The sequence below is a fragment of the Xenopus tropicalis genome, chromosome 3, assembly GCF_000004195.4.
Source record: "Xenopus tropicalis strain Nigerian chromosome 3, UCB_Xtro_10.0, whole genome shotgun sequence".
Taxonomy (NCBI): domain Eukaryota; kingdom Metazoa; phylum Chordata; class Amphibia; order Anura; family Pipidae; genus Xenopus; species Xenopus tropicalis.
In genome coordinates, this window is record NC_030679.2 from 63,698,085 (window position 1) to 63,721,657 (window position 23,573).

The following is a 23,573-nucleotide window of genomic DNA, read 5'->3' on the forward strand; positions in this document are numbered from 1 at the left end:
GCAATAGGATTAGTTTACAGGGTCAGTAGCACCAAAACAGGAAAGGGCTTCAATCACACACATATATAATGCCCTAAAACCATGTGCTCCTTTGCCATAAGGGGTTCCTGCACAGCACATAAAAGAGCAGCTCTTTAAAGGGCATGTCAACCCCAAAAATATTTTTTTCCATAATAAAAGAAAACATAATTTTAAGCAATTTTTCAAAATGAAATAATTAAAAATTTGTAGCGCTTTAAAAGTTATTTGTAAATGTAATTGCTGTTGAAAGCAGCATTTGCTGACATCCTGGTTGTTACTTTTTAAACAATGTTGCAACTGTCAGTCTCCTCCAGCAAGGCAGGTCTGTCAGTCTGCTGCCTTATGTTACATTGTTTCAACAAACAGAGCCCCCAGGGCAGAGAATAGAAAAGGACAGGCAAAAACTGCTTCTAATAGCAATTATATATACAAATAACTCAAAAATCATTACAAATTTGTAATAAATGTGTATTGCAAAGTTGCTTAGAATTTTGTTTTCTTCTATTAGGCAAAAAATTATATTTTGCATTGCCTTGTCCTTTAAGAACATATTCACTAGTCGTTTCCTTCACCAGCATATCTGCGCTGTTGGAGAATACGCAGATCCGCTTCTTTTATGTTCTATAATGTATACGCCCATTTAATGTACAATATTGCATATAAATACATTTTAATAATAATAAAATAATGTATGCTGCGTGGCTACAATAAAATCAGAGCAATATGCAGTGCTTATCTATCTTAAATAGCTAAAATTCATATTAATCTTTAAAGTTGTCAGCAGTTAAACAGAAAGTGCTTAAACAGAAATCCATTCACAACTACTGTATATCACTGCTGATATACCGCCCCCCCCAGCCAAGGTGCATCTAATTTTCCAAGGGGGCGCAAAATCATCAAGCAAAAGAAACCCGTATACAGTACCTAGGGGTTAAGTTCATACCAGTTGTATGAGATGATTTGTAGGAAAAACATTTGTTGGTAAAACCCAACAAGCTGGTCACAGCTAACATAACTGTGTAAATAAGGTCCTGTTGGAGTATATAAAGAATAGAAATGTATTGCATCATGCATAACACACATAAGTTATATATTATTTGTAAAAAAAAAAAAAAAAAAATGCTGCATCCTTATACCCAAGTCTTGTTAGTCATAGCAGCCCAGGTTTAATATCTTTATTAGGTTCTTGGGAACTCATCTAATATTCCATTCTAGCACCAGTTTTAGCTCTATGGGTGTAATTTACTGTGCTTGAAAATCCCAGCAGCACCACATGCACATATCAGTACAGATAAGAGAAAAGCTGCAAATCTGTTCTCAGGAAAAATGTTCCTTTGGCCACAAAGGTGGGCTGCAGCAAAGCTTGGAGGGGTGCACATTTAATTTAAAGCTAACTGTAAGTATTTAAGGTGCAAAAGGTATAGAAATCCACCCCATCCCCCCCCAGTGATTATAATCACTTACTTGATACATGCGAGGAGTAATCCTCTTGCTCTTTTTGTCTTCATGCAGGTGTGCATGTGCAGTAAAGTGAAAAGCCAAAACTAACAAAAAAGGCAGCTATTTAACTCTACTACCCATGTTTCAGCCTGGGGATTTTCTAAGAATGAATAAGGGAGGATAGGATAGATCGCTCACAATTCGGGTAAGTGATTACTGGGGGTGACATTTGGCACCCCCCAGGGTACTTTATGGTTATTGGGATGCAGCTTCTGCACTTTCTTGCAACATTTTTTGGAGATTATGATACAAGGCATATTTTTGCCTTATTATGTACTTTAACATAATTCCTGACTTACTAGCACTTATATTGTTATTCTGATATAATATATGCGTTGTTGCACTTTCCTGTCTTATTATGCACCTTTATGGTGAATCTGATGCATGGCCTTTCATAATTGCACTTTTTTGCACTGCTATGCACTTTCATATTTATAGTATTCTTTGAATAATAACTGTAGGGTCTTGCAGCATTGCACCTATTGCCTTACTATGCACTTTTACTTTAAAGTGCACTTTGAGTAATAACTAAGAGAAGTAATATAGGCAGGTTTGCTTTATATGAATATGTATATGCCATTGCATAAATGATGAAAAAAAGATTTCCCTTTATTATGCATTATTGTATTCTTTAGCTTTATTAGGTATTTTATGTATTATGCTTTGTTAAACATTTTTATGGGGACTGTGATGCAGAATGTCATGCTTTTTCACTCTCTTGCCTTATTATATACATTTTCACATCATTGTGAACCGTGCATAATTTTTTCAGTTTTTAAAAGTAGTAATGGTAGAATTACCAACATAAATATGTGTATAAATAAGGTTAAAAGATTGGATCTTATGTGTAAATTTGAAGGGGGTGCATATTTTATGTATTTTTGCGCTGTTAAACACTAAAGTAGGTATGTGGACAAGTTGCGATATCGGCAAAAGGGTTAAAGAAAGGTTGAGAGATGTGTTTGTTATATCTTAGCCCTTTCATGTGTTTTTCATACTTGTTGGATATAAAAAGGGAAACTCCCTGGGATACCCCGCCTTCTCTGTTGAAGCTATCAAGTGACGCAAAATCTGTTAGGAGGGAGGAGCTCAGTGACCATGGAGCACTGTGGTATACTGGTATGGCTGATTTGTTTTTTAAATGTGGGTACATTTATGATTGATTTGAGCACCAAATAAACGTTTGGGGTGTGAGACTGCCTACTATTCGTATTACAATATACAGGTATATATCCTCTTCTCCTTATTCTTCACTTGTCTCTTTGTATGTCTCTGGCAGTCACCTCACCACTCTCTCCGAGCCACCTTTTTTTACACCATCCACAGCCACTGCTATCTCTCATCTTAAACCTTTCTATCTTGCTGCTCCTTTCCCTTGGAGTTATATCCCTGAATTCTTTCATAGGGAACACTCACTCACCCTTCTCAAAAAGAAATTCAGATCCTAACTTTTGGAGCACTATAACATATCTTGTCTATTCCAGTCCTGGCACAAAAGCCCAAACCTCTGTACACTTTTCCCTTCGATTTGTCTGTATGTTATTCTTACAACAAACAATAAATTATAACTTGCGCAAATACACTTCACAGGATTCGCAGCACAACGGATTCCAATGGATTCCACTCCTTAGGTTGGGTAGTTTGTTATTCTTCTGCCTAGATTGTAAGCTCTAGGCAGTGACCTCTGTCCTACTTTGCCTTTTAGCACATGGCACTTAATCTCTGTATATTTATACATATTTACTATGCTTGTTATTCATTTATTATGCTTGTCCTCTGTGTATATATATATATAATGCTGTTTAAATAAAATTATACATACATACATATATATATATATATATATATATACATACATGTAGGATATATTATACAGAATGTTTGGGACATGGGGTTTTTTAAATAAGGGATCTTCCATAATTTTTGTCTCAATAGACTCTATGGGGCAGATTTACCAAAGCACGAATTCGAATCCCAAATGGCAAAAATTCGGATTGGAAACGAAAATTTCGCGACTTTTTCATCGCAACTTTTTTTCGTATTTTTCGCGACTTTATCGTATTTTGCGCGACTATTTCATCACCATCGCGACTTTATTGTATTGAACGATTGTAAACGGTGGAAAAACCTTTCCGACTTTGCATGATTTTGGAACCCTCACAGAGGAATAAATGGCACTCTGCAGCTCCAACCTGGCCCAAGGAAAGTCACGATACTGAAGCTTGAATGAATCCAAAACTTTCGTACTCGGCGCAAGAATACGATTTTTTCTCAGACGGCGACGAAAAAGTCGCAAAAAATATACGGAAAAGTCGCAGAAAATACGAAAAAGTCGCGATGGCGACGGAAAAGTCGCAAAAATACTGATCATTATGAAAAAAACTCATTCGGACGCATTCGGACTGTTCGTGGATTAGTAAATGTACCCCTATGAGTCATGGGCCTTCACATAATTCTAAGCTTTCTGGATAAGGGGTTTCCACATAAGGGATCCTATACCATACATACTTAAAATTACCTTTAAATTAATGATGCGTCCCCCAGAGCTTTACTTTTACTGCCCCAACAGCCCCTGGATATTCACTATGCAGCCACCAAAGATGAGATTTATTTTGTTGTTTTTTTACACAAAAAAAGTATTGAAATCTGCCAAATGTGTTTCTTGTTTCTCTGCTGCCAAAAATACCAGGGGCTAATTCAGCAATTTTTCTCTTATGTGTACTATTACATGTATGCAGTGTTGCCGGGCTTTTCAAGCACAGTGTGTTACAGCCATAGAGCTAACACTCTTAAATGCTGGTGCCAGAAATGCAGGGATATTAAGTAAGTTGCCAAGGACTTGATATACAGTGGCTTGCAAAAGTATTCGGCCCCCTTGAACTTTTCCACATTTTGTCACATTACAGCCACAAACATGAATCAATTTTATTGGAATTCCACATGAAAGACCAATACAAAGTGGTGTACACGTGAGAAGTGGAACAAAAATCATACATGATTCCAAACATTTTTTACAAATAAATAACTGCAAAGTGGGGTGTGCGTAATTATTTAGCCCCCTTTGGTCTGAGTGCAGTCAGTTGCCCATAGACATTGCCTGATGAGTGCTAATGACTAAATAGAGTGCCCCTGTGTGTAATCTAATGTCAGTACAAATACAGCTGCTCTGTGACGGCCTCAGAGGTTGTCTAAGAGAATATTGGGAGCAACAACACCATGAAGTCCAAAGAACACACCAGACAGGTCAGGGATAAAGTTATTGAGAAATTTAAAGCAGGCTTAGGCTACAAAAAGATTTCCAAAGCCTAGAACATCCCACGGAGCACTGTTCAAGCGATCATTCAGAAATGGAAGGAGTATGGCACAACTGTAAACCTACCAAGACAAGACCGTCCACCTAAACTCACAGGCCGAACAAGGAGAGCGCTGATCAGAAATGCAGCCAAGAGGCCCATGGTGACTCTGGGGGAGCTGCAGAGATCTACAGCTCAGGTGGGGGAATCTGTCCACAGGACAACTATTAGTCGTGCACTGCACAAAGTTGGCCTTTATGGAAGACTGGCAAGAAGAAAGCCATTGTTAACAGAAAACCATAAGAAGTCCCGTTTGCAGTTTGCCACAAGCCATGTGGGGGACACAGCAAACATGTGGAAGAAGGTGCTCTGGTCAGATGAGACCAAAATTGAACTTTTTGGCCAAAATGCAAAACGCTATGTGTGGCGGAAAACTAACACTGCACATCACTCTGAACACACCATCCCCACTGTCACATATGGGGGGGGGCAGCATCATGCTCTGGGAGTGCTTCTCTTCAGCAGGGACAGGGAAGCTGGTCAGAGTTGAGGGGAAGATGGATGGAGCCAAATACAGGGCAAATACAGAGAAAACCTCTTGGAGTCTGCAAAAGACTTGAGACTGGGGCGGAGGTTCACCTTCCAGCAGGACAACGACCCTAAACATAAAGCCAGGGCAACAATGGAATGGTTTAAAACAAAACCTATCCATGTGTTAGAATGGCCCAGTCAAAGTCCAGATCTAAATCCAATGGAGAATCTGTGGCAAGATCTGAAAACTGCTGTTCACAAACGCTGTCCATCTAATCTGACTGAGCTGGAGCTGTTGTGCAAAGAAGAATGGGCAAGGATTTCAGTCTCTAGATGTGCAAAGCTGGTAGAGACATACCCTAAAAGCCTGACAGCTGTAATTGCAGCCAAAGGTGGTTCTACAAAGTATTGACTCAGGGGGCTGAATAATTACGCACACCCCACTTTGTAGTTATTTATTTGTAAAAAATGTTTGAAATCATGTATGATTTTCGTTCCACTTCTCACGTGTACACCACTTTGTATTGGTCTTTCACGTGGAATTCCAATAAAATTGATTCATGTTTGTGGCTGTAACGTGACAAAATGTGGAAAAGTTCAAGGGGGCCGAATACTTTTGCAAGCCACTGTAGGTATTTAACCTGGACTGCCATGAATAACAAGACTGGGGCATTTTTCCCACAAATGATATCACTTTTTGTGTTATGCATAGTGCAACACGTTTATTATTTATATGCTGTACTTCAACAGCACCTTGGTTACACAGTTATGTTAGCTGTGAGAAACTTGTTGAGTCTTTTATTTTTACCAATAAATATATTTCATACAAGTCATCTCTAACAGCTGGCATTAATTTAAACACTAGGTACTGAATGCAGGTTGCTTATACTTGATGATTTTGCCTCTCCTTGGAAAATTTCCTGAGGGCGCCCATGTAACAGACTAGTGCTTCTGCTGTGATACAGTCGGTTCAGTAAACCTGGAACATTCCCAGTGATAAGAATTCCAGGCACATGCACGTTATTAAATAACCATTTCTAGTTAAACATAAGAAATACCTAGTCATGTCATAGATCGTTTTGCGCACATGATCTTAGCAGCACATGATAAGTAATGAAACGGTGTCAAATTCACCCTTTTCGTAGCACAGGGGAGGAGCCTGTATGTTAGTACACAAAAGAAGGATGACCGTGTCCTGCTTTGTTGATACAACAGAAGAACTCCCCGCCCTCTCCCACACCGGCTTACATAAATTCATGCAAGTCAAAAAACCGATCAGTATTCTCTCTGACGTCGTGCTGGAAAGATTTGGTTCGCTTTAGCAGCATCTTTATTTTGTCAGGCGTATTTAACTTATTTAACTATCCATATTTATTGTCCTGGTTTATTCTCTTCCTGTTATTTACCTGCAAAAAACAGAGCTCACCGAAAAGGTAAGTCTATCTCTAAGCAATGGCATGTATGGGATTGTACTCATAGCATTTACCTTTTTTCTGAGCTGTCAGTGTCTAGGGGATTTTGAGTCCAACCTCATGAGCTGTTGTTATTTATTTTAAACCTTAATATGTTGTGAATATATAAGGAGAGAAATGGCAATAATTCATTAGAAAGGTGTGCTATTACATTTATGTATACTATATAGCATTTAAGTATTAAATATTGTCAGTATATACATGAAATACATATCCATATATACATCAGGAATGTGCAACTTGCAGGCTTGTAGCTGCTGCTGAACTGCAAATGGCCACATCTCCCCAATATCTTTCCCCTCAGATGGGGGCTCTGCCTTTCAGTCAGGAGCCCATCTCTTTCATCTCCAGCTCTGTTTATTGGTTGATTTGTAGAGATGGTGCAATTGGCAGTTACTTTCAGTGGGTAGTCAGCTTTATATGCGTTGATACTTGGTACATGCAAGCTGTGTCTCTGCCTAGAAATGAATAAACATATATTATTTGGTTCTATCAGATGAAAAATTGTGGCAGCAGGCCTGTTTGGCACTGGTCTGTAGGCAGACTGCAGTGCATAGGAAGGATTGGTTGCTGCAACATACAGCAGGAGTTGCATCAGACGCCCTAGTGCCTGGGAGGAAGCGGTAGGGAGGGGGGGGGAATTATTTAGAACAAGGAGTGGCTTTATGACACACAGAAACATGACGCACCAACACACGGTACACACAAATGTCGATAAGAGTTTTCCTTTTTCCATGTGGTCAATTTCCATCCACAAAGGATTTAGTACCCACAGATCATGTGTGAATTAATAATGTCCAAAAATTAGACTGACTAAGGTCACCTTTTAGTACATAGAGTTTATGTTTAAATTGTTTATGTCTTATAACCTCTTCTATTTTTTTACCCAAAAATATCAATAATTTCTCCTTTGACAATAGCATTTATTTGGTTTATTTATGCTTGTATATATTACAAGGGCCCTTTTTTTTCCTGGCAGTCCTTAGTATTAATATTGAGTTAAATGCCTCCAGAGCTCTGTAACTTGTATTTTGGCTCAGTAAATGACTGTACCATGTGACAATGCCTCATCCCAATTTGCTAGTGTGATTACTGCACCATTAGAGAAAAATTAAAAAAACAAATCTGATAGAAAAATCTGACAATCATCTGCATATCTTTTTTTAATATTGTAGGTGGTAACTCTTTCTATCGCAACACAACCAGCAACCTATTAGGGGCTCACAACTGCATAGAAAGACTGCATCATATTTGTCTGAAGGGCAAACAATGTAGTGCCTTGCACTTGGAGGGATTACATGACTGCTCATGGCCTTGGAATGCATTAGATTGACAGCTATGGATGGAAAGGGAGGAGGGGTGGGGGCTGGGATGTAACCACGGCTAGTACTTTTCCACTCACTTCCCCCTCACCCCCCCTTCCCATCACGTGGTTCAAGCAGCACACTGCAGTATTGATTTTTGTCTTCTTTCAGAGACAGACACGAAGCTGAGCAGCAACAGCAGTTACACCATCTAAAGCTCAGGAACCAGTATTACCTCATTAGACTCAAAACAATACAAAGCCTTGACTGCTAGGCAAAGAAAATTCTAAACATGAATAATGCGGAGGTCCTAAATGTGGCTCTTGATGAAGACAGCTCCAACAGCAATGACGACTTAAACTATTCGGAATACCAACCAAAGAACCACCCAATTAAAAGGTCAGTGAGCGTTCCTAAATATTTTCCTATTTACGGAACAATAGCTTTTTTATTTGAGATTCATTGGTAGGAAATGTATTAATCAAAATGTTTACTATGTGTAAGATTTGAAAAAAGGCAACATAAAGCAATATGTATGACTGTATTTTTATACAGTGTTTCCCTTTGCTTTACAGCCATTATGACATGGATATTGAAAATGTACACTTTCTCCTTGAGCCAACAATGTCAAAAAAGAAATGCGAAACAGAATATGTAAGTTAATCCAAGAATATACTTTATATGGATATTTTTTATTGAAGAGAATTTGTGACACTGCAATTAAATGTTTTCAGTACACTCTAATCCTAAATACTTGTTTCCAACCATTTAGCTTCCCGGAACCACATCATTCGGAATGTCAGTATTTAACCTCAGCAATGCAATTGTTGGAAGTGGAATACTTGGCCTTTCATATGCAATGGCCAACACAGGAATTGCCCTTTTCATGTAAGTATTCTACATTTGTGGTTACCAGATCATATGAAAAAATCGCAGACATCGAAAAATCCAGCTAAAAGGGCTTCACTGATACAAATTTAAATTATATTGCAGTCCTCCAGCTCGCATATTAGACATGTCCATACATTTTTAAATAATCTGATGACCTTATTTTTAAATATATAATACTCAGAACAATTAGCAGAACAATGATTTGATCATGACTTAAGAAAGAGCATTTGGATTTGGGATGCCAATCAGCAACCCTACAACTGTTGTTAAACTTGAAATTCCCCAGACGTCACCTGCCAGTGTGTTATCAGACTTGTAGCTCAACAACAGCTGGGGCATAGGTTGTCCCCATGTAATTTAGATTGCATAGATTTATTATTTTTTATTTATATCCTACAACTTCAGCAATGAGTCGTTTTATGAACAATCAGGAAAATATATCTTTTTTAAAAAATGTTTTTTCTAGCAACCAGTAAAGACATTAAATGTTTTTAGGCTTATCTTTCCTTTTAACAAATGTAGAAACTATGATCACCTTACAAATTACTGTATGCAAATAGTTGTCCAGGTGCAAAACGATCAGTTCTTCATCTAGAAGAATTTGATTTAATGCAAGGCAGTCATTCTAGGGGACCAGTGGCTTGCCATCTGCCTTATAGGCCCATATTCACCAAAATGAGTGTCAATTACTGTTTCTTTTGAGATTAGGACTGAGTTATTACAGAGGTAATAGCATCAAATTACATTTAGATTAAAGGTAAATAAGATTAAAAACCTAGTATTATTAGCACATTTGTACATGTTTTAACGTTTAGTATACACACTGTGTTGTTTTCATCTTAAATATATTGCTTTATTCCAATGCTAATAATTCTTATTATAGGCATTAGAAGCATTGGCTTTAAACGTTAAAAATTGCCACATAATTCCTTAGTCCTGTTCAGCTATTAGTGGGACAGTTATTCACTTTACTACATATTTGAGGGCCAGATTATAATAAAAATATGATGTCATACAAAGTGATAATTAGAGCTATTGGACTGTCTAGGGCCATAAAAATCACTTGGGAGAGCCACCAATTGCCATGGGCCTCCAGTTAGACAGCTCTACCTTAGTGAATCAGTCAGTATTTACTAATTTGTAAGGGTCCACAACACTACAAAAAAGCAAAACTGTTTTTTTTGCCAAGCAGGAAATTTTACTTGTGTTTTTAATTCAGTCACTTAATGCTGTGTTCTCTGTTTCTCTTTAGGATTCTTTTGGTGTTTGTTACAGTATTTTCTTTATATTCCATTCATCTACTACTAAAAACTGCAAATGAAGGAGGTAAATTTGTGCTCAATGCTGAAATCAACCTATTTTAGTTTTGAATTAATTTATGGGCTTGCAGTCTATCACATTACTAAATCTATACATTTATATTTTGATAATATCTAGGTTCCCTGTTGTATGAGCAACTGGGCTTAAAGGCATTTGGAATTCCTGGAAAACTTGCTGCTTCTGGCTCTGTTACACTGCAGAATATTGGAGGTATGGCCACTAATGTGTTTTTTATATAAAGAAAATATCACTCTTATCACTCTTGCTTAGGTTTTCATAATATGTGAGAATATATAGTTCTTTCATATCACTTGGCATATCAGAGGCTGGGGTAGCTGGTACATAGTTACGCAGGGCTGAAAAAAGAACAGAGTCCATAAAGTTCAACCCTTCCAAGTAAACCCAGCACAGACAACCCTATACTGACCTATCTATACACTCACATACATAAACCATATATACCAACATCAATACTAACTGTAGATTTTAGTATCACAATAGCCTTAGATATAGTATGCTTGTTCAAGAAATCATCCAAGCCCATCTTAAAGACATTGAAACAACATCATTAGTAAGGGGATTCCCCAACCTCACTGCCCTCACCGTGAAAAACCAACTACTCTGCTTGAAATGAAAATTCCGTTCCTCTAATCTAAAAGGATGGGCTCTGGTGCGTTTTTTTATGGGGAAAAAAGAACATACCCTATCTGCCTATAATCCCCTGTAATGTAATTGTACAGAGTAATCATGTCCCCTCGCAAGCACCTGTTTTACAGAGAAAACAATCATAGTTTAAATCTTCCATCCCCACTGGTAGTGAATTTACATTACACAAATATTAATGAATTGGGAATGTCTTTGTGAAAGTATTACACAATTAAAATAATAAAGGATAGTTATATAAAATGTTATCTTTGTTTACAGCAATGTCAAGCTATCTTTATATAGTGAAGTATGAACTGCCTCTTGTAATCAAAGCACTGATGGACATTAAAGAGAGCAATGGGTATGTATTTTATTGAGCTTTAAATAAGAATAGTATATTTATAAGGGATGTGCTACACTATCACTTTAATTATTTGTAACATTTGTAACATATTTGCTTATTAAGGATGAACATTGCAAAGAATCAAATATTGTATCTTAACATGATGTGTTTTTTTAACACTTCCATTTCGATTTTTATATTTTTTCTGCATTTTAGAGAATGGTACTTAAATGGAGATTACCTGGTCATCATGGTTTCTCTGGCTATCATACTTCCATTGTCGCTGTTGCGAAACCTAGGTGAGATTTTATTATAAACCTGATAGTTGAAAATTTCATGCACTAATATCCCAACTTAGTTAAAGACTTTGATGGCTGCCTTTCTATGCATTTAATCATTGTAATTTACATGGACAGAACAGTCAAATGGTTGTTTCTGTTATTAGTATTTCATTGAAACCAGGATTCAGTTTGGAATTTAGCCAAATCCTTAATGTTCAGCTAAATCCCAACCCTAAAAGTTATGTGACTGTGACGCAGTTGACATATAAAACCAAACAATGTTCTTTTCCGAATAATGGAATTTAACGATCTTGCTCAAAACTGAGTATGCAAATTATGGTTAAGATTTAGTTTGGTAAGTTTTATGTATTTGTAAGCAAAACAAATTGTGAATTTAGCGCATCCCTAACTGATACAGGGTCAAGTGGTAGACATTTTTGCATATTTACATCCCTATTAACTATGTTATAATATAACTGCCAAAGAAAAGAAATCCAAAAATAAAATCAATCATCCAGAGCTTAAATTCTGATTTTGCAAAGGGACTTATAATTAATTAGTTATCATCTGTCTAATGCATATTAGTTGTTAAGCCTCAATAACAGGATGCATGGAGTATTTTTTTGGTAAAACATTGCTCTGTTTGCATTAAACCTTTGTTTATAAAAATAGCAGTAGAAAAAAAAGTTTTCACTACCTAAAGCTTATATACATTATTTTTTTATCTAGGGTACTTGGGATATACAAGTGGCTTTTCCCTTCTGTGCATGGTCTTTTTCCTCATTGTTGTAAGTATATATTGTTTACAAGTACAGATATGGGATATGGGATCCATTATTTGGAAACCCGCTATTCAGAAAGTTCCAAGTTACATATCCCATATACCCCATTATAAACAAAAATTAAAATTTTTTAAAAATATTTCCTTTTTATCTGTTAAAAAAACAGTACCTTGTATTGATCCCAGCTATGATATAATTAATGGTTATTGGAGTCAAAACAATCCTACTGGGTTTATTTAATGATTTTTTAGTAGACTTAAGGTATGGAGATCCAGATTATGAAAAGACCCCTTATTTGGAAACATAGCTGTACAATTATTTCCTAAACTTGAATACATATTATACTATTATAGACATAGTTAGTAATATTTGTCAATAAAAATGTTGAATATCATCAGCTGGAGAAATATATGGGGGTCATAGTGTAGGTTATGTCTCTAAACTTTAACATAATTATTTTAATATTGCATTAGAATAAGGAATAATTACACATACATTTGGTCTATTATTCTTTTGTATATATAGTAATACATATTTCATTATTTAATTATCATAAAATAAATGTTTGTATATCTAGGTAATCTACAAGAAATTTGAGATTCCGTGTCCTTTAGAGGCCATGAACATGACTTCAAACTCGTCCTCACATGATCACATGGCGCACAATGAGACAGATGATGAGATGTGCAAGCCAAAGTATTTTGTGTTTAATTCCCAAGTAAGTAAAAAGAGAAATTAAGCACTACTCCACAACCTTTAGGGAAACTCAGTTTTATAAATAAATGGTTCTAAAACCCTGCATTCATTTAAAACAAGTGTTTAAAATTCACTAGCACTTGTAGGAATCTTACATGGACTTTTTGAGCAACTGCCAGTTGGGATTAAATATATGCTATGACCAAAAATGACATTTGCTTAATTGTGAATTTGAAAATTTATGACAGATAGTTCTGTATTCTCCCTCTGTACGGTCTGTAACCATCTTTATTGGATAGAGTCTTTAATGGATAGTGTTATGCCATTATTGGAAGGCTTTGGAAGAAGTTATTGGATTATTATCATTTGTTAATATGACATTGACATACAGTATTTATGCAGTGCTTTACAAATAGGATAGATCTAATGGGTTTCTAGGGTAAGGTGGAACCTCCAGAGGTTGAAGCAACATTATGCTGAACTGAATAATTATTCAATAGGAATGCAAGGAAAGTGTATTTTAAAAAATGGTTAATGTGCCTTTGAAGTGATACTGACACATTCCTGTTATGGTTTAGAGTAATGAGTTACTATTTCTTTTAACCATTCTTTTTGGTGTTTTTATTTAAAACATTTCAATTTCTTCCTTCTTCTAGTCCCTTGTAACTAGCCATGTCAGATTCTAACATTATTTGTTCTCTGGCTCCCAATTGGCTGGACCCCAGTGTAAACCCTCATATCCACTCTATTAGGTCTTTTCACTACCCACATTCGAGAATGTTATCTAAAGCAAAATAAGAAGAACAGAGAGATAGGTGAATGAGGAATTGAAAAAAAGCACTAGTAATGTTTTAAAGTGATGCTGTCATGTTCCTGCTTTGTGCAACTTTATTATTACTTAAAAAGATTCATTTTTTTATTTCCTAGACTGTGTATGCTGTACCCATCTTGACTTTCTCTTTTGTATGCCACCCTGCTGTTCTTCCTATTTACCAAGAACTTAAAGGGTAAGCTTTGTTATACATAGATGTTTGTGACATTGCTAAAGGATCAGCCGCAGCACAATCTAATTGCTGCAAAAGGGCCACTGAAAGCTTTTACAAACATATGTACTATTTAAAGGTTTATAAGGATACGGCTTTGATCATTTAAAACTCTATAAAGCTTAAATTAGGAGGGTACTTTACAAAGCAGTAGTGTATTATCAGCCTGCCACAATTACACCATTCACATCACTGACTCCAGTTAGTTAAAACACGCTTTGGATATGTAAGGAGAACACTGAAATATAGATGTGTATTAATATTTTTTTTCTTTAAAGTCTCACACAGCAAAACTAACAATTTAATCATATAATTATAGCAGGGCTTTATCAGAAGCTTGCTGCAACACAGCATTAAAATACAATGGAGCCAGGCTGTTACTTGGCTATATTAGGTTGTTACATTGTTACTACTAATAAATTGGAACTAGGAAAAGGGTTTTTTTATCAGCTAGAAACATTTTTACATTTACAATAAAAATTATTTTTTATCATTATGAAAATATGTATTTTAATCTTAAATTCAGTAGACTGACCTTTTTTTGTTTTGTGTGTCTTGTTTTTAGTCGGAGCCGAAGAAGAATGATGAATGTTTCAAATGTTTCATTTTTCGCTATGTTTATCATGTACCTTTTGGCTGCACTCTTTGGATATTTAACATTTTACTGTAAGTATATATATATATATATATATATATATTATCATCTGCTTACTCCTGTATTTAATTTGTCCTGGCTAAAGCCACAGCTGTAGTTTCTGCTATAGTAATAAATATATAAATAAAATATTCAGTTATTTTCTAGGGATGTAGTAGTCTGACTGTCCAGTAGAGCCTTTTGTAGGGAAGGGGTTGATTATTAAATAACAGTCAATATTTCTGTTCCTTTTCTGTTTTTATGGTAACATAACAATATCTTTTTTTCTCTTTTGCCTTCAGCTAAAGTTGAGCCAGAATTGCTTCATACTTACTCAAAGGTTTTTGGAGCTGGTGTTATATTTGTGGTAGTGAGGCTTGCGGTACTCATGGCTGTGACCTTAACCGTTCCAATTGTAATTTTTCCAGTGAGTAGCAAATTTGTTTCATTATTCTATTTATGTTGCTTTAGTGTATCTGCTATTTGTTGTTCTTAGATATTTTTTAAAAATGTTTTAGTAGAAGTGGTTGTTGAGGTGGAACTGCTGAGCCTAGACCTACTGATCATGAGTATATTATGTTTAATGATATTAAACTTAAAACCAAAACAATTAAACACTAGTGAAAAAAGCAGAAATTGCTGTTAATTGAGTTTCCAGCAAAAACCTTTTGTGTTATTAGAGTTGCCTTAAAGGAGAATTAAACCCTATAACCAAAACAATTTGATAGTCCATATTTTAGAAACCGAACTTACTACGCCTGCCTAGAGTTTCAAAATCTCTATAACTGTAAGAAATCAGGCGTTTAAACTTCTGAACATAGTGTCACCATATTGGATTTTCAGTGAATATCAGTAACACTCACATGCAGTAACACTTACATAGGCAGTTGTTGAGTTGCTAACCTTATGAGTTGTCACAAATCGTCAAGCAGAAAATAAGGTTTACCTGTCTTATAAGCCAATGATACAGGGCTCTATTATTAATTTCTAATATAAATTGCTCTGGTTTCTAAACTGCAATATAATGAAAATCTGAATTAATTTCTATCTAGTCTTATATTTTGTCTTAAATGGACTCTATTGCTTATATTTACAGTATATAGTAAGTTGGTCCCTAAGCTCAGGTAACTGACAGCAGAACCGAGAATGTGCTTTAAATCAATAGAAAAAGAATGGGAGCTACTGAGGGCATAACCAGGAGCACAGGTCTTCACTGCTAAAGGGTTGTGGTTGCCTCGAGCTGATGAAGGAGCCTGAAACATAGTGTGCAGCATTTCTAGCCTACTAGAAATGGAAATATTCTACAAATCTCTAGTGGCTAATTACAAACAAAATTTAAAAAAAACAACTGTGAGGAAAACACAAGTTTAATGTTGTATTCAATAAGAAAATATTTCTGAATAGTTTGTGTGTGTTCAAAAGAAAGGATGTTATTTTGTTTCATGACATGGCAGATTTCAGAGAAATTTGTTTTTCTTTCCAGATTCGAAGCTCCCTAAATGAGCTCTTTTGTTCAGGAAAGGACTTTGCATGGATCCGCCACATTTTAATCACCTTTTTGATACTGGCTTTCACCAATGTCCTTGTCATTTTCGTTCCAACTATAAGGGATATATTTGGATTCATTGGTGAGTAGATTATTTTGATTATCATTTATTACTGTTATACTAAGTTCAGATTGAAAGGTATATATTTTCTGCTGTATGACCAATATATTGTTACCTACATTCTTTCATCAAACTCTATGCTCAGAGGTGTAGTGAAATAAAATGCTCAAGAAACACTAAAGACAAACTTTATCCTTACAGCTATTTTAAAGCTGAGCCAAAATAGATGTTGCAGAACCATCATTTAATTTATAATATGTGTCTCTCCACTTCAGGTGCCTCTGCTGCTGCAATGTTGGTTTTCATTCTCCCATCAGCTTTCTACATAAGACTAGTGAAAAAGGAATCAATGAAATCAGTGCAAAAGATTGGGGTATGTATTTCATTCAGGGTTTGTAGAAAGTTTATTAATACCAGGGGTAAATTATTGGAGGCCTTGACCCTGGGCTGTTCCCCTTAATATGGACCTCCTGCCCCTCCCCCAGCCTGCCACATTCCCCACCACATCTTTTGAAAATATTGGGTATGATATTGGGTCCTGTGCCTCCTAGGGACTTTGGGCCATAGATGACCTTGTGGCAATCTTCCAATGCATAACAGACCCTTACTATATTTTTTGTTCTATGTTCTCCATCTCTATGTTTGACTGTTTTAAAATGTTTGATACTATAGTGAGAGCTTGTCTTCTTTCTTTATAGGCTCTTCTGTTTCTTATCGGTGGAATCATAGTTATGATTGGAAGTATGACCTTGATTATCCTTGACTGGATCCATAATTCTACATCAGGTGGAAATTAAAACAGCTTGATGATTAACTGAGCACTTCCTTAAAGTTTGAAGTGGTCATTCAGAAGAATTCTACTGTGAAATTATTTTCACAGTTTCATTCAGACACTTTTCCTTTGGGAACCAGATTCTTTTTAGGGTGGACTATTCAGAAACTCTTGGAATATCACAACAGGGGCATTGCCATCTCAAAACCAAAGAGTCTGAAGAAGGAAATTGTTATTTTCCATTCTGGAGAATGGACAATAATGTCAATAAGCCAGATGTTTGGCTGCTGTCATTTACTGTTACTTGTATGTAATTATACTTGAATGTGCCTACAGAAACCATTTAATATAAAACACTGCAGAAGTGTTACATTGTAATGGTGGGGGGACACCCCTATTTTTGTAGGAAAAGCAAAAGGTTCAACAATTTAAGAGCACTACTGAGTGGGGAATACTGTGCTTTTTAAAGCAGCTCTCACCTTGTTTATTACAGCATCTGTATTTCATCAGTATTTTGGGAAATCTTTCTTGTATATTAATAAGAACCACTTTGCACTGGCTGGATATTGAGTTCATGCTCTGGATAAAAGCTGAAGTGCATAAACAACTGAAAAGAACTTAGCTGTTTAAAGGTGAATGAATTATGAGGATCTGGAATTTGATGGCTGCATATACAGCTTTGCCTGGAATCTAGCATAACAGCTACCAAAAGGTTTTAAACAAAAAAGGGTATTTGTTCAATCCAAGTGTTATTGCTTAACTTTTGTTGATTTCAAACTCTGGTACAAAAGTGAAATATTTAAATATTTATTTTGATGGCAGTTTACAACATGTACAGTATTTCTCAATATTTATTTAAAACGACTGAATTACTTGAGAAACATTCTTGGTTTTTGTAGTGTTTACCCATGAGTTATAGCCACTTATTTGTGATTCTTGTGTGTCTGTTCATCTGGAAAAATGAATAATAACCTTAACTATATGCTTTACACTGCCACACTTGTTTACTTTAAAATATGCATAGTTGAAAATAAGGTGATATACCCTACATTAAGCAAAACCAGAATAGATACCATTACAAGCAATATATCATACCCGTGGTCTAGCTGTTGTTGAACTACAGCCCCCTTGTATTGTCAAATGGCTTTGGTTGAGAGAAGATACAAGGATCTGGAGTCCAACATCATCTGAACAGTATTTAATGTTCTAGGGCCACTTAAATCTGGTAAGTGCAGACTTAGGCTAACCAGTTGTATCTGCATTTTGTCACCATAACGTTTGCTATTAGCAACAACTGCATGTATATCATTCCCAAAAGGAACATTAAGGGGCGTATTTATTATGCTATGTAAAACTAATTCGCCCAAAATACGGAGTAAAAAGCTGTGTAAAATAAATGGAAAAGATCGCCGTCTGAACGCTGGATATTACGCCGTTATTTTCCGTAAGTTCCGGTGGAAGAAAAAACACGTAAAAAAATTACGCCCATTTTTACGCCATGGCGATGTGTGGCGAATTTTCTCGACGTTTTTTACACAGCATAATAAATATGCCCCTTAAAGTATTGTCACCTGAACAGGTTCTCAACAGTGAACTCAGTTTTCTTATTCAATGCATTTGTCTTGTTTTGCAAATTACACCACTTTATGTTACAAACCTAAAATCAAATAGAGTCAAGCAGTGCAGTAGTGACCACACTATCATGGGTTATTGCCAGTCTTCAGGTCATCCAGCTATTTGGCTTGGACAGACTACCAATAACTGCTAACTATGTAAGCATTTAAGATATCGGAACATGCTCAACACATGAAACTGTTACTTTCGCCACACTGACTATGACCAAATAAGAACCGCTTAAAATTGTATATTGTCTTTGTTTTTTTCCAGGTGCTTTTCTTTCATTGTAAATCAAAGTTAATGTCACTGTTTACTATGGAACACAAATATTTTTTTGATTACATTTAAACCTGTTCCCTTTATTTATGCTCTCTCAGTGATATAGGCCACAGCATAGCAGTGTGTTAATGAAACATGATGCAGTTTAAAGGCGTTATATTTACCCGTTTTAAAAGCCAAAAGAGAAACATAGAAATCCCCATAATCTGCTGCTTTAATCATGAGGTGGGGGAGGTGCAATTTAAAAATATATTTCAACTTTAAGCCTTTTACAGAAACCTCATTGCAGTTCCAGAATATGAATAAAGTCGTTTTTATGTGGTGCTTCTAATATCTAGTAACAAGTAACACTCTCTTATGTAATAATGTTATGTTAATGTGGAGTCTGTTCATTGAGAGCATACCTGTACTGTAAATAACTTATATTGCTGGTTACATCTAGTTTTATTATATTCTACATCTCTATTCTGGAACTGCAGCAGTGTGATGCAAGGTTTTTTTTTATATACAGAATCCGATTTTTTGTTTTATTTCTAATTGCCCCCTTTATTGAAGCCATCTATCAATTAAACTAGTTCCCCTCTGGTTTTGCCATCGAATTGTCTTCCAAAGAAAAATATTTACGTGCTATTTATATAACACTGAATTGTTGGATATTTTGCAATAGCATGAATATTTGTATTTTTTGTACATTTCTGTAAATATATAAATATGTTGTATAAAGTTATGATTTAATGTTTCCACTTGGGGTCTGCTTACATCTTGTTTGTGTATAGCTAACCCTACATGTCATGTTAACTTATGCAGGGTGGATAAGGCTAGAAAATGTCTTTCACTGAATGGGTGAGTAGTTGTTCATAATGCCAGGACCACAGAGGCTGCTAAATCACTTGGTGTCACTTGATGTCACTTAATCCAGTTAGAAGCAAAGGAGCATGTAGCATTTGCAGACAAAGGGCAGGTGCAGTGGGAGACCCGCTGCTGACTTCCTGAGAGAGGTGCGAAGGATAGCTTGGACTGAAAAAAAACAGCAGTTAATGCAACACTGGGTGAAGGGGAAACCTTTCTTTCCTCTGGTTACACTTTCTCATTTTTCAGCAGGTTGGTAGTAACCACTAAGCCCACCTAGGCTGCATTTTCACCTACTTTACTGCAACTTTTACATGCCTAAGTAAAATAGCGCACTTGGCCCCAGGCTTTCAGATATTCTGTGCATTTCATAGATTACTAGAAATGGATATGTATAGTTTTATTAAGGAGCTATGCAACAAACTATGAATAACTAATTAACGATGGAATAATTTGTACATTTAATAAAAATGTATCGTTAACTCCATTTAAATATAATTTTGTTTCAAATAAACTCTGCAATGTCTAACTGGCATTGGTAATATAAGGATGTCCAACCTGTAGCTGTACAGCTTCAAGTCTCAATATGTCCTGAAAGTTCAGGGCCTACCTAGGGAAAATGGGACACGCTGGAATGTCACAAGTTGTGACATCCCAGGTAATCACTTAGCTTGCAAAGGGCCCCTGTATATAATATCTCTGTAACTTTACATTGATTGTACTTCTAAGTTTTACTTACCAGCCAAATTAAGATTAATTTACCAGTCTGATGTACAGTTTGAAACAGGTATGTCAGACTCTTTCTTCAAATCCTCAGAAGGCCAACAACGGACTCTAGTTTTTAAGAGTGGTAGTTGGCTAGAACGTTGGATGTTTGACATCTTTGGCTTAATGTTTATATAATTCATGTGTATTAATGTATAATACTTTAGTTATTAGAGCCAGCAGGCCATGTGGTGCTGGCAAGGCACAAGTTTTAGTGAGACACTGTTGGTTTTAATTAATCTACAATAAAGAAAATCTGATACTGCTGCTTGTTTGTTTGGAGTTTTTCATCCGCTTGGCTTATTATATGACTGTATAGTACAGGGAGAGATCTAATTCTAAAATATTGGGGGAAGGGCCACAACAGAACCATATAACCATATAAATATTAAAAACCCAAAATGGTGGAATAATTGGCCCTATCAAGTAATTTATCCAAGCTGTGTGCCATTTAAAGAGATACTGACACCAAAAATGAAACCTTTTGTTACATCATAACATTGTCTTTGCATGCTATTTATAATTTGCCTCAAAAGTATTCACCCAATGCTTTTACATTACCTATCAGATCCTCTATGTTCCTTTATGAGCGGGCTACCATATTTGTGCAGTAGGAGTCTGTTAGCATTAGAAGCTATAACTGACAGGCTGAGAAAGGACAGTCAGGTTGGGAAAACAATCAGGTTTAGCAACTTCAAGTAACAATTACTTACAGAAGCAGTCCTGTCAGTGCAAAAATGATCAGCACGACCTATAGGTAACTTTTTATGTACATTAATATTTTGAAGAGTTGTTTTTTAGTGTCAGTATCCTTTTATTAAACGAATACATCAGTCACTGAGTTCCCAGTATGCCCTGCTCTTGCTGAATGCAACACCATTTGTTATTGAAAAATTATTTTACAGATTAAAGTATTGTCTTTATATGCAAACAATAATGTTTATATTATTGGAATCATTCACTTAGGTTTTAGCCCTGTTTTGAAAATGTGGTTTTTTTCCATGTTTCTGTGGAGATTTTCAGGTAAACACAAGGCTTATTTCTCTTGTATATAGTGTACGTCAGTGCTGTGCACATGTCTAATCACACCCAATACAGCATGGAAACTGCAAATATTTGCAAAGGCAACAATAGGTAGTTTAGCAGGTACAAATGTTTCAAGAATTTGCAGCACAGCCAGGTCCGGATTTCTCTTCTGGGCGCCCCGAGGCCGCCACTGTTGCCCCCCCCCCCCCGTGCGCATGCGTAAACACGCGCCCCCCAGTGCGAATGCGTGAACGCACAATAACCCCCCCCGCGCAGCCGCGAGTGCGCATGCGCTCCTTTAAACTCCCATATGGAGCAGTTGGGAGAGGTCCCGACTGCTCCGTATGGGAGCCAAATTTACAAAATTTTCTTGCGGCGGGGCGGCATGCCGCCCCTAAGCTTCTGCCGCCCTAGGCCCGGGCCTTTGTGGCCTCTCCACAAATCCGGGCCTGAGCACAGCTTTTCATATGGAAGTTTTAGTTTACCAGAAGCCAGCGCAGGGAAAGAGGGTGTGCTAAAGGATTTTGCAGTTTTTCAGCTCTCTGCATTTTACCTAGAGACTTGTTAATGTATTTGTGTACATATACGTCATACAGCCATAGCTACAGAAGTATCCTGGAGCAAATCGGCATTCACAGCATATCTCACCTGAAGGGTAAGGACCCACGGAGTGGTTCAGTTGCCCAAGATAGATGGACAACTAACTGCTCCAAAATGGCTTTCCATTGGCAACAATAGAAGTCACCTGTGGAAAGCCCTTCACATTGGTTCTGTAATCCGAAGTTGCGCAAAGTTTCCTCCTGCAGCAACTTTGCGCGATTTCAGAAAACCGAGACTGCCTCTGACTTTCTGCTCTGAAATTCACTCATATATTTGTATGTTCATTAGATCAGTTTTAAATCAATTTATCATAAAGATCATTTGGAATATTCATGAAATTGATATTGTTTTGTTAGAATCATAATTATAATGAATGCCTTTTTATTCCATTTCATGTACTTCAAAAAAACATTTCTATTAGGTAATGTAACCCAGCACATCTGAGCTGAAGCTAACCTGTTTGCCTCAGAAACCTGAAGCATACACATTAAATATGTATTACTTGTGAAATGAATGCTAATGAAGCTAGGAGTGTGCAAAGAAAATTCTCTCCTTCGTAGCCACAAAACATTTTTATATATTTATGTGCCTGTTTTTTTGTTATTATTAGTTTGTAAAACTGGGTACTGAATACAAATTTCAGATCCCAACTAGCTTGAAACATTTGCACATTAAAGGAGAAGGAAAGGAAAAAACTAAAGGTGGCCATACACAGGCAGATTTCAGCTGCCAATTTGGGTCTTTCAGACCAATTCCACAGCCTTTAGTGGGGATCCTCTTTTTGCTGTATCATTGGTTTCCTTGGACCTGTACTCAGGCTCCTGTACTTTTTTCGGTAGACGTGAGTACCAGCGTCTTCATGGGCAAATATATATATAAAATATTTATAAGTATGTTGCAAATATGCATTTTTTTAATCAGGTGGAGAGAAATGAATACATACACACACACACGTATTTTTTTTTGTATACGTAATCCAAAATACTGAAAAGGAAATATCGCACTTGCAGCCTGTTGGCACCTTTTCCTTCACCTTTTCTTTTTCCACATGGCACCTTATCTCACATTATCTCACATTTTAGACACTGCTAGCTTGCAACATGGTCCAACAAGCAAGAAAAGTAAAAATACACATTCCTGACGTATACTTTGGAAAAAAATAGTATAAAATTCACAGTTCTATAGAACTTGACATGGGATGCTACAGAGCTAGTGGGATAGAGTGGGTTAGATAATAGTCAATGGGTTACATAGGGATTTTATAAAAGTGATTTACACTATTATACTTTTCAGATCTGTTTG

General features: G+C 36.3%; 1 protein-coding gene across 2 annotated transcripts; it reads left to right on the forward strand.

Annotated features, from left to right (window-relative positions):
- Positions 1-2,617: 2,617 nt before the first annotated feature.
- Positions 2,618-20,912, forward strand: slc38a2 (solute carrier family 38 member 2). 2 transcript variants are annotated; one of them, XM_031897873.1, is made up of 16 exons: positions 2,618-2,640; positions 8,293-8,520; positions 8,697-8,775; positions 8,894-9,009; positions 10,265-10,338; positions 10,450-10,542; positions 11,257-11,338; positions 11,537-11,619; positions 12,331-12,389; positions 12,961-13,101; positions 14,007-14,086; positions 14,688-14,788; positions 15,059-15,183; positions 16,240-16,384; positions 16,639-16,736; positions 17,062-20,912. In XM_031897873.1, exons 2-16 carry the CDS (start codon positions 8,414-8,416, stop codon positions 17,158-17,160), a joined length of 1,482 nt encoding a protein of 493 aa, XP_031753733.1. In that variant the 5' UTR covers positions 2,618-2,640; positions 8,293-8,413; the 3' UTR covers positions 17,161-20,912.
- Positions 20,913-23,573: the final 2,661 nt, after the last annotated feature.

Coding starts and splice junctions, on each gene's coding strand:
- slc38a2 (XM_031897873.1), top strand. CDS start 8,414: ATGAATAATGCGGAGGTCCTAAATGTGGCTCTTGATGAAGACAGCTCC. Junction 8,521..8,696: donor AAGAACCACCCAATTAAAAG/GTCAGTGAGCGT, acceptor TTTGCTTTACAG/CCATTATGACATGGATATTG. Junction 11,339..11,536: donor GACATTAAAGAGAGCAATGG/GTATGTATTTTA, acceptor TCTGCATTTTAG/AGAATGGTACTTAAATGGAG.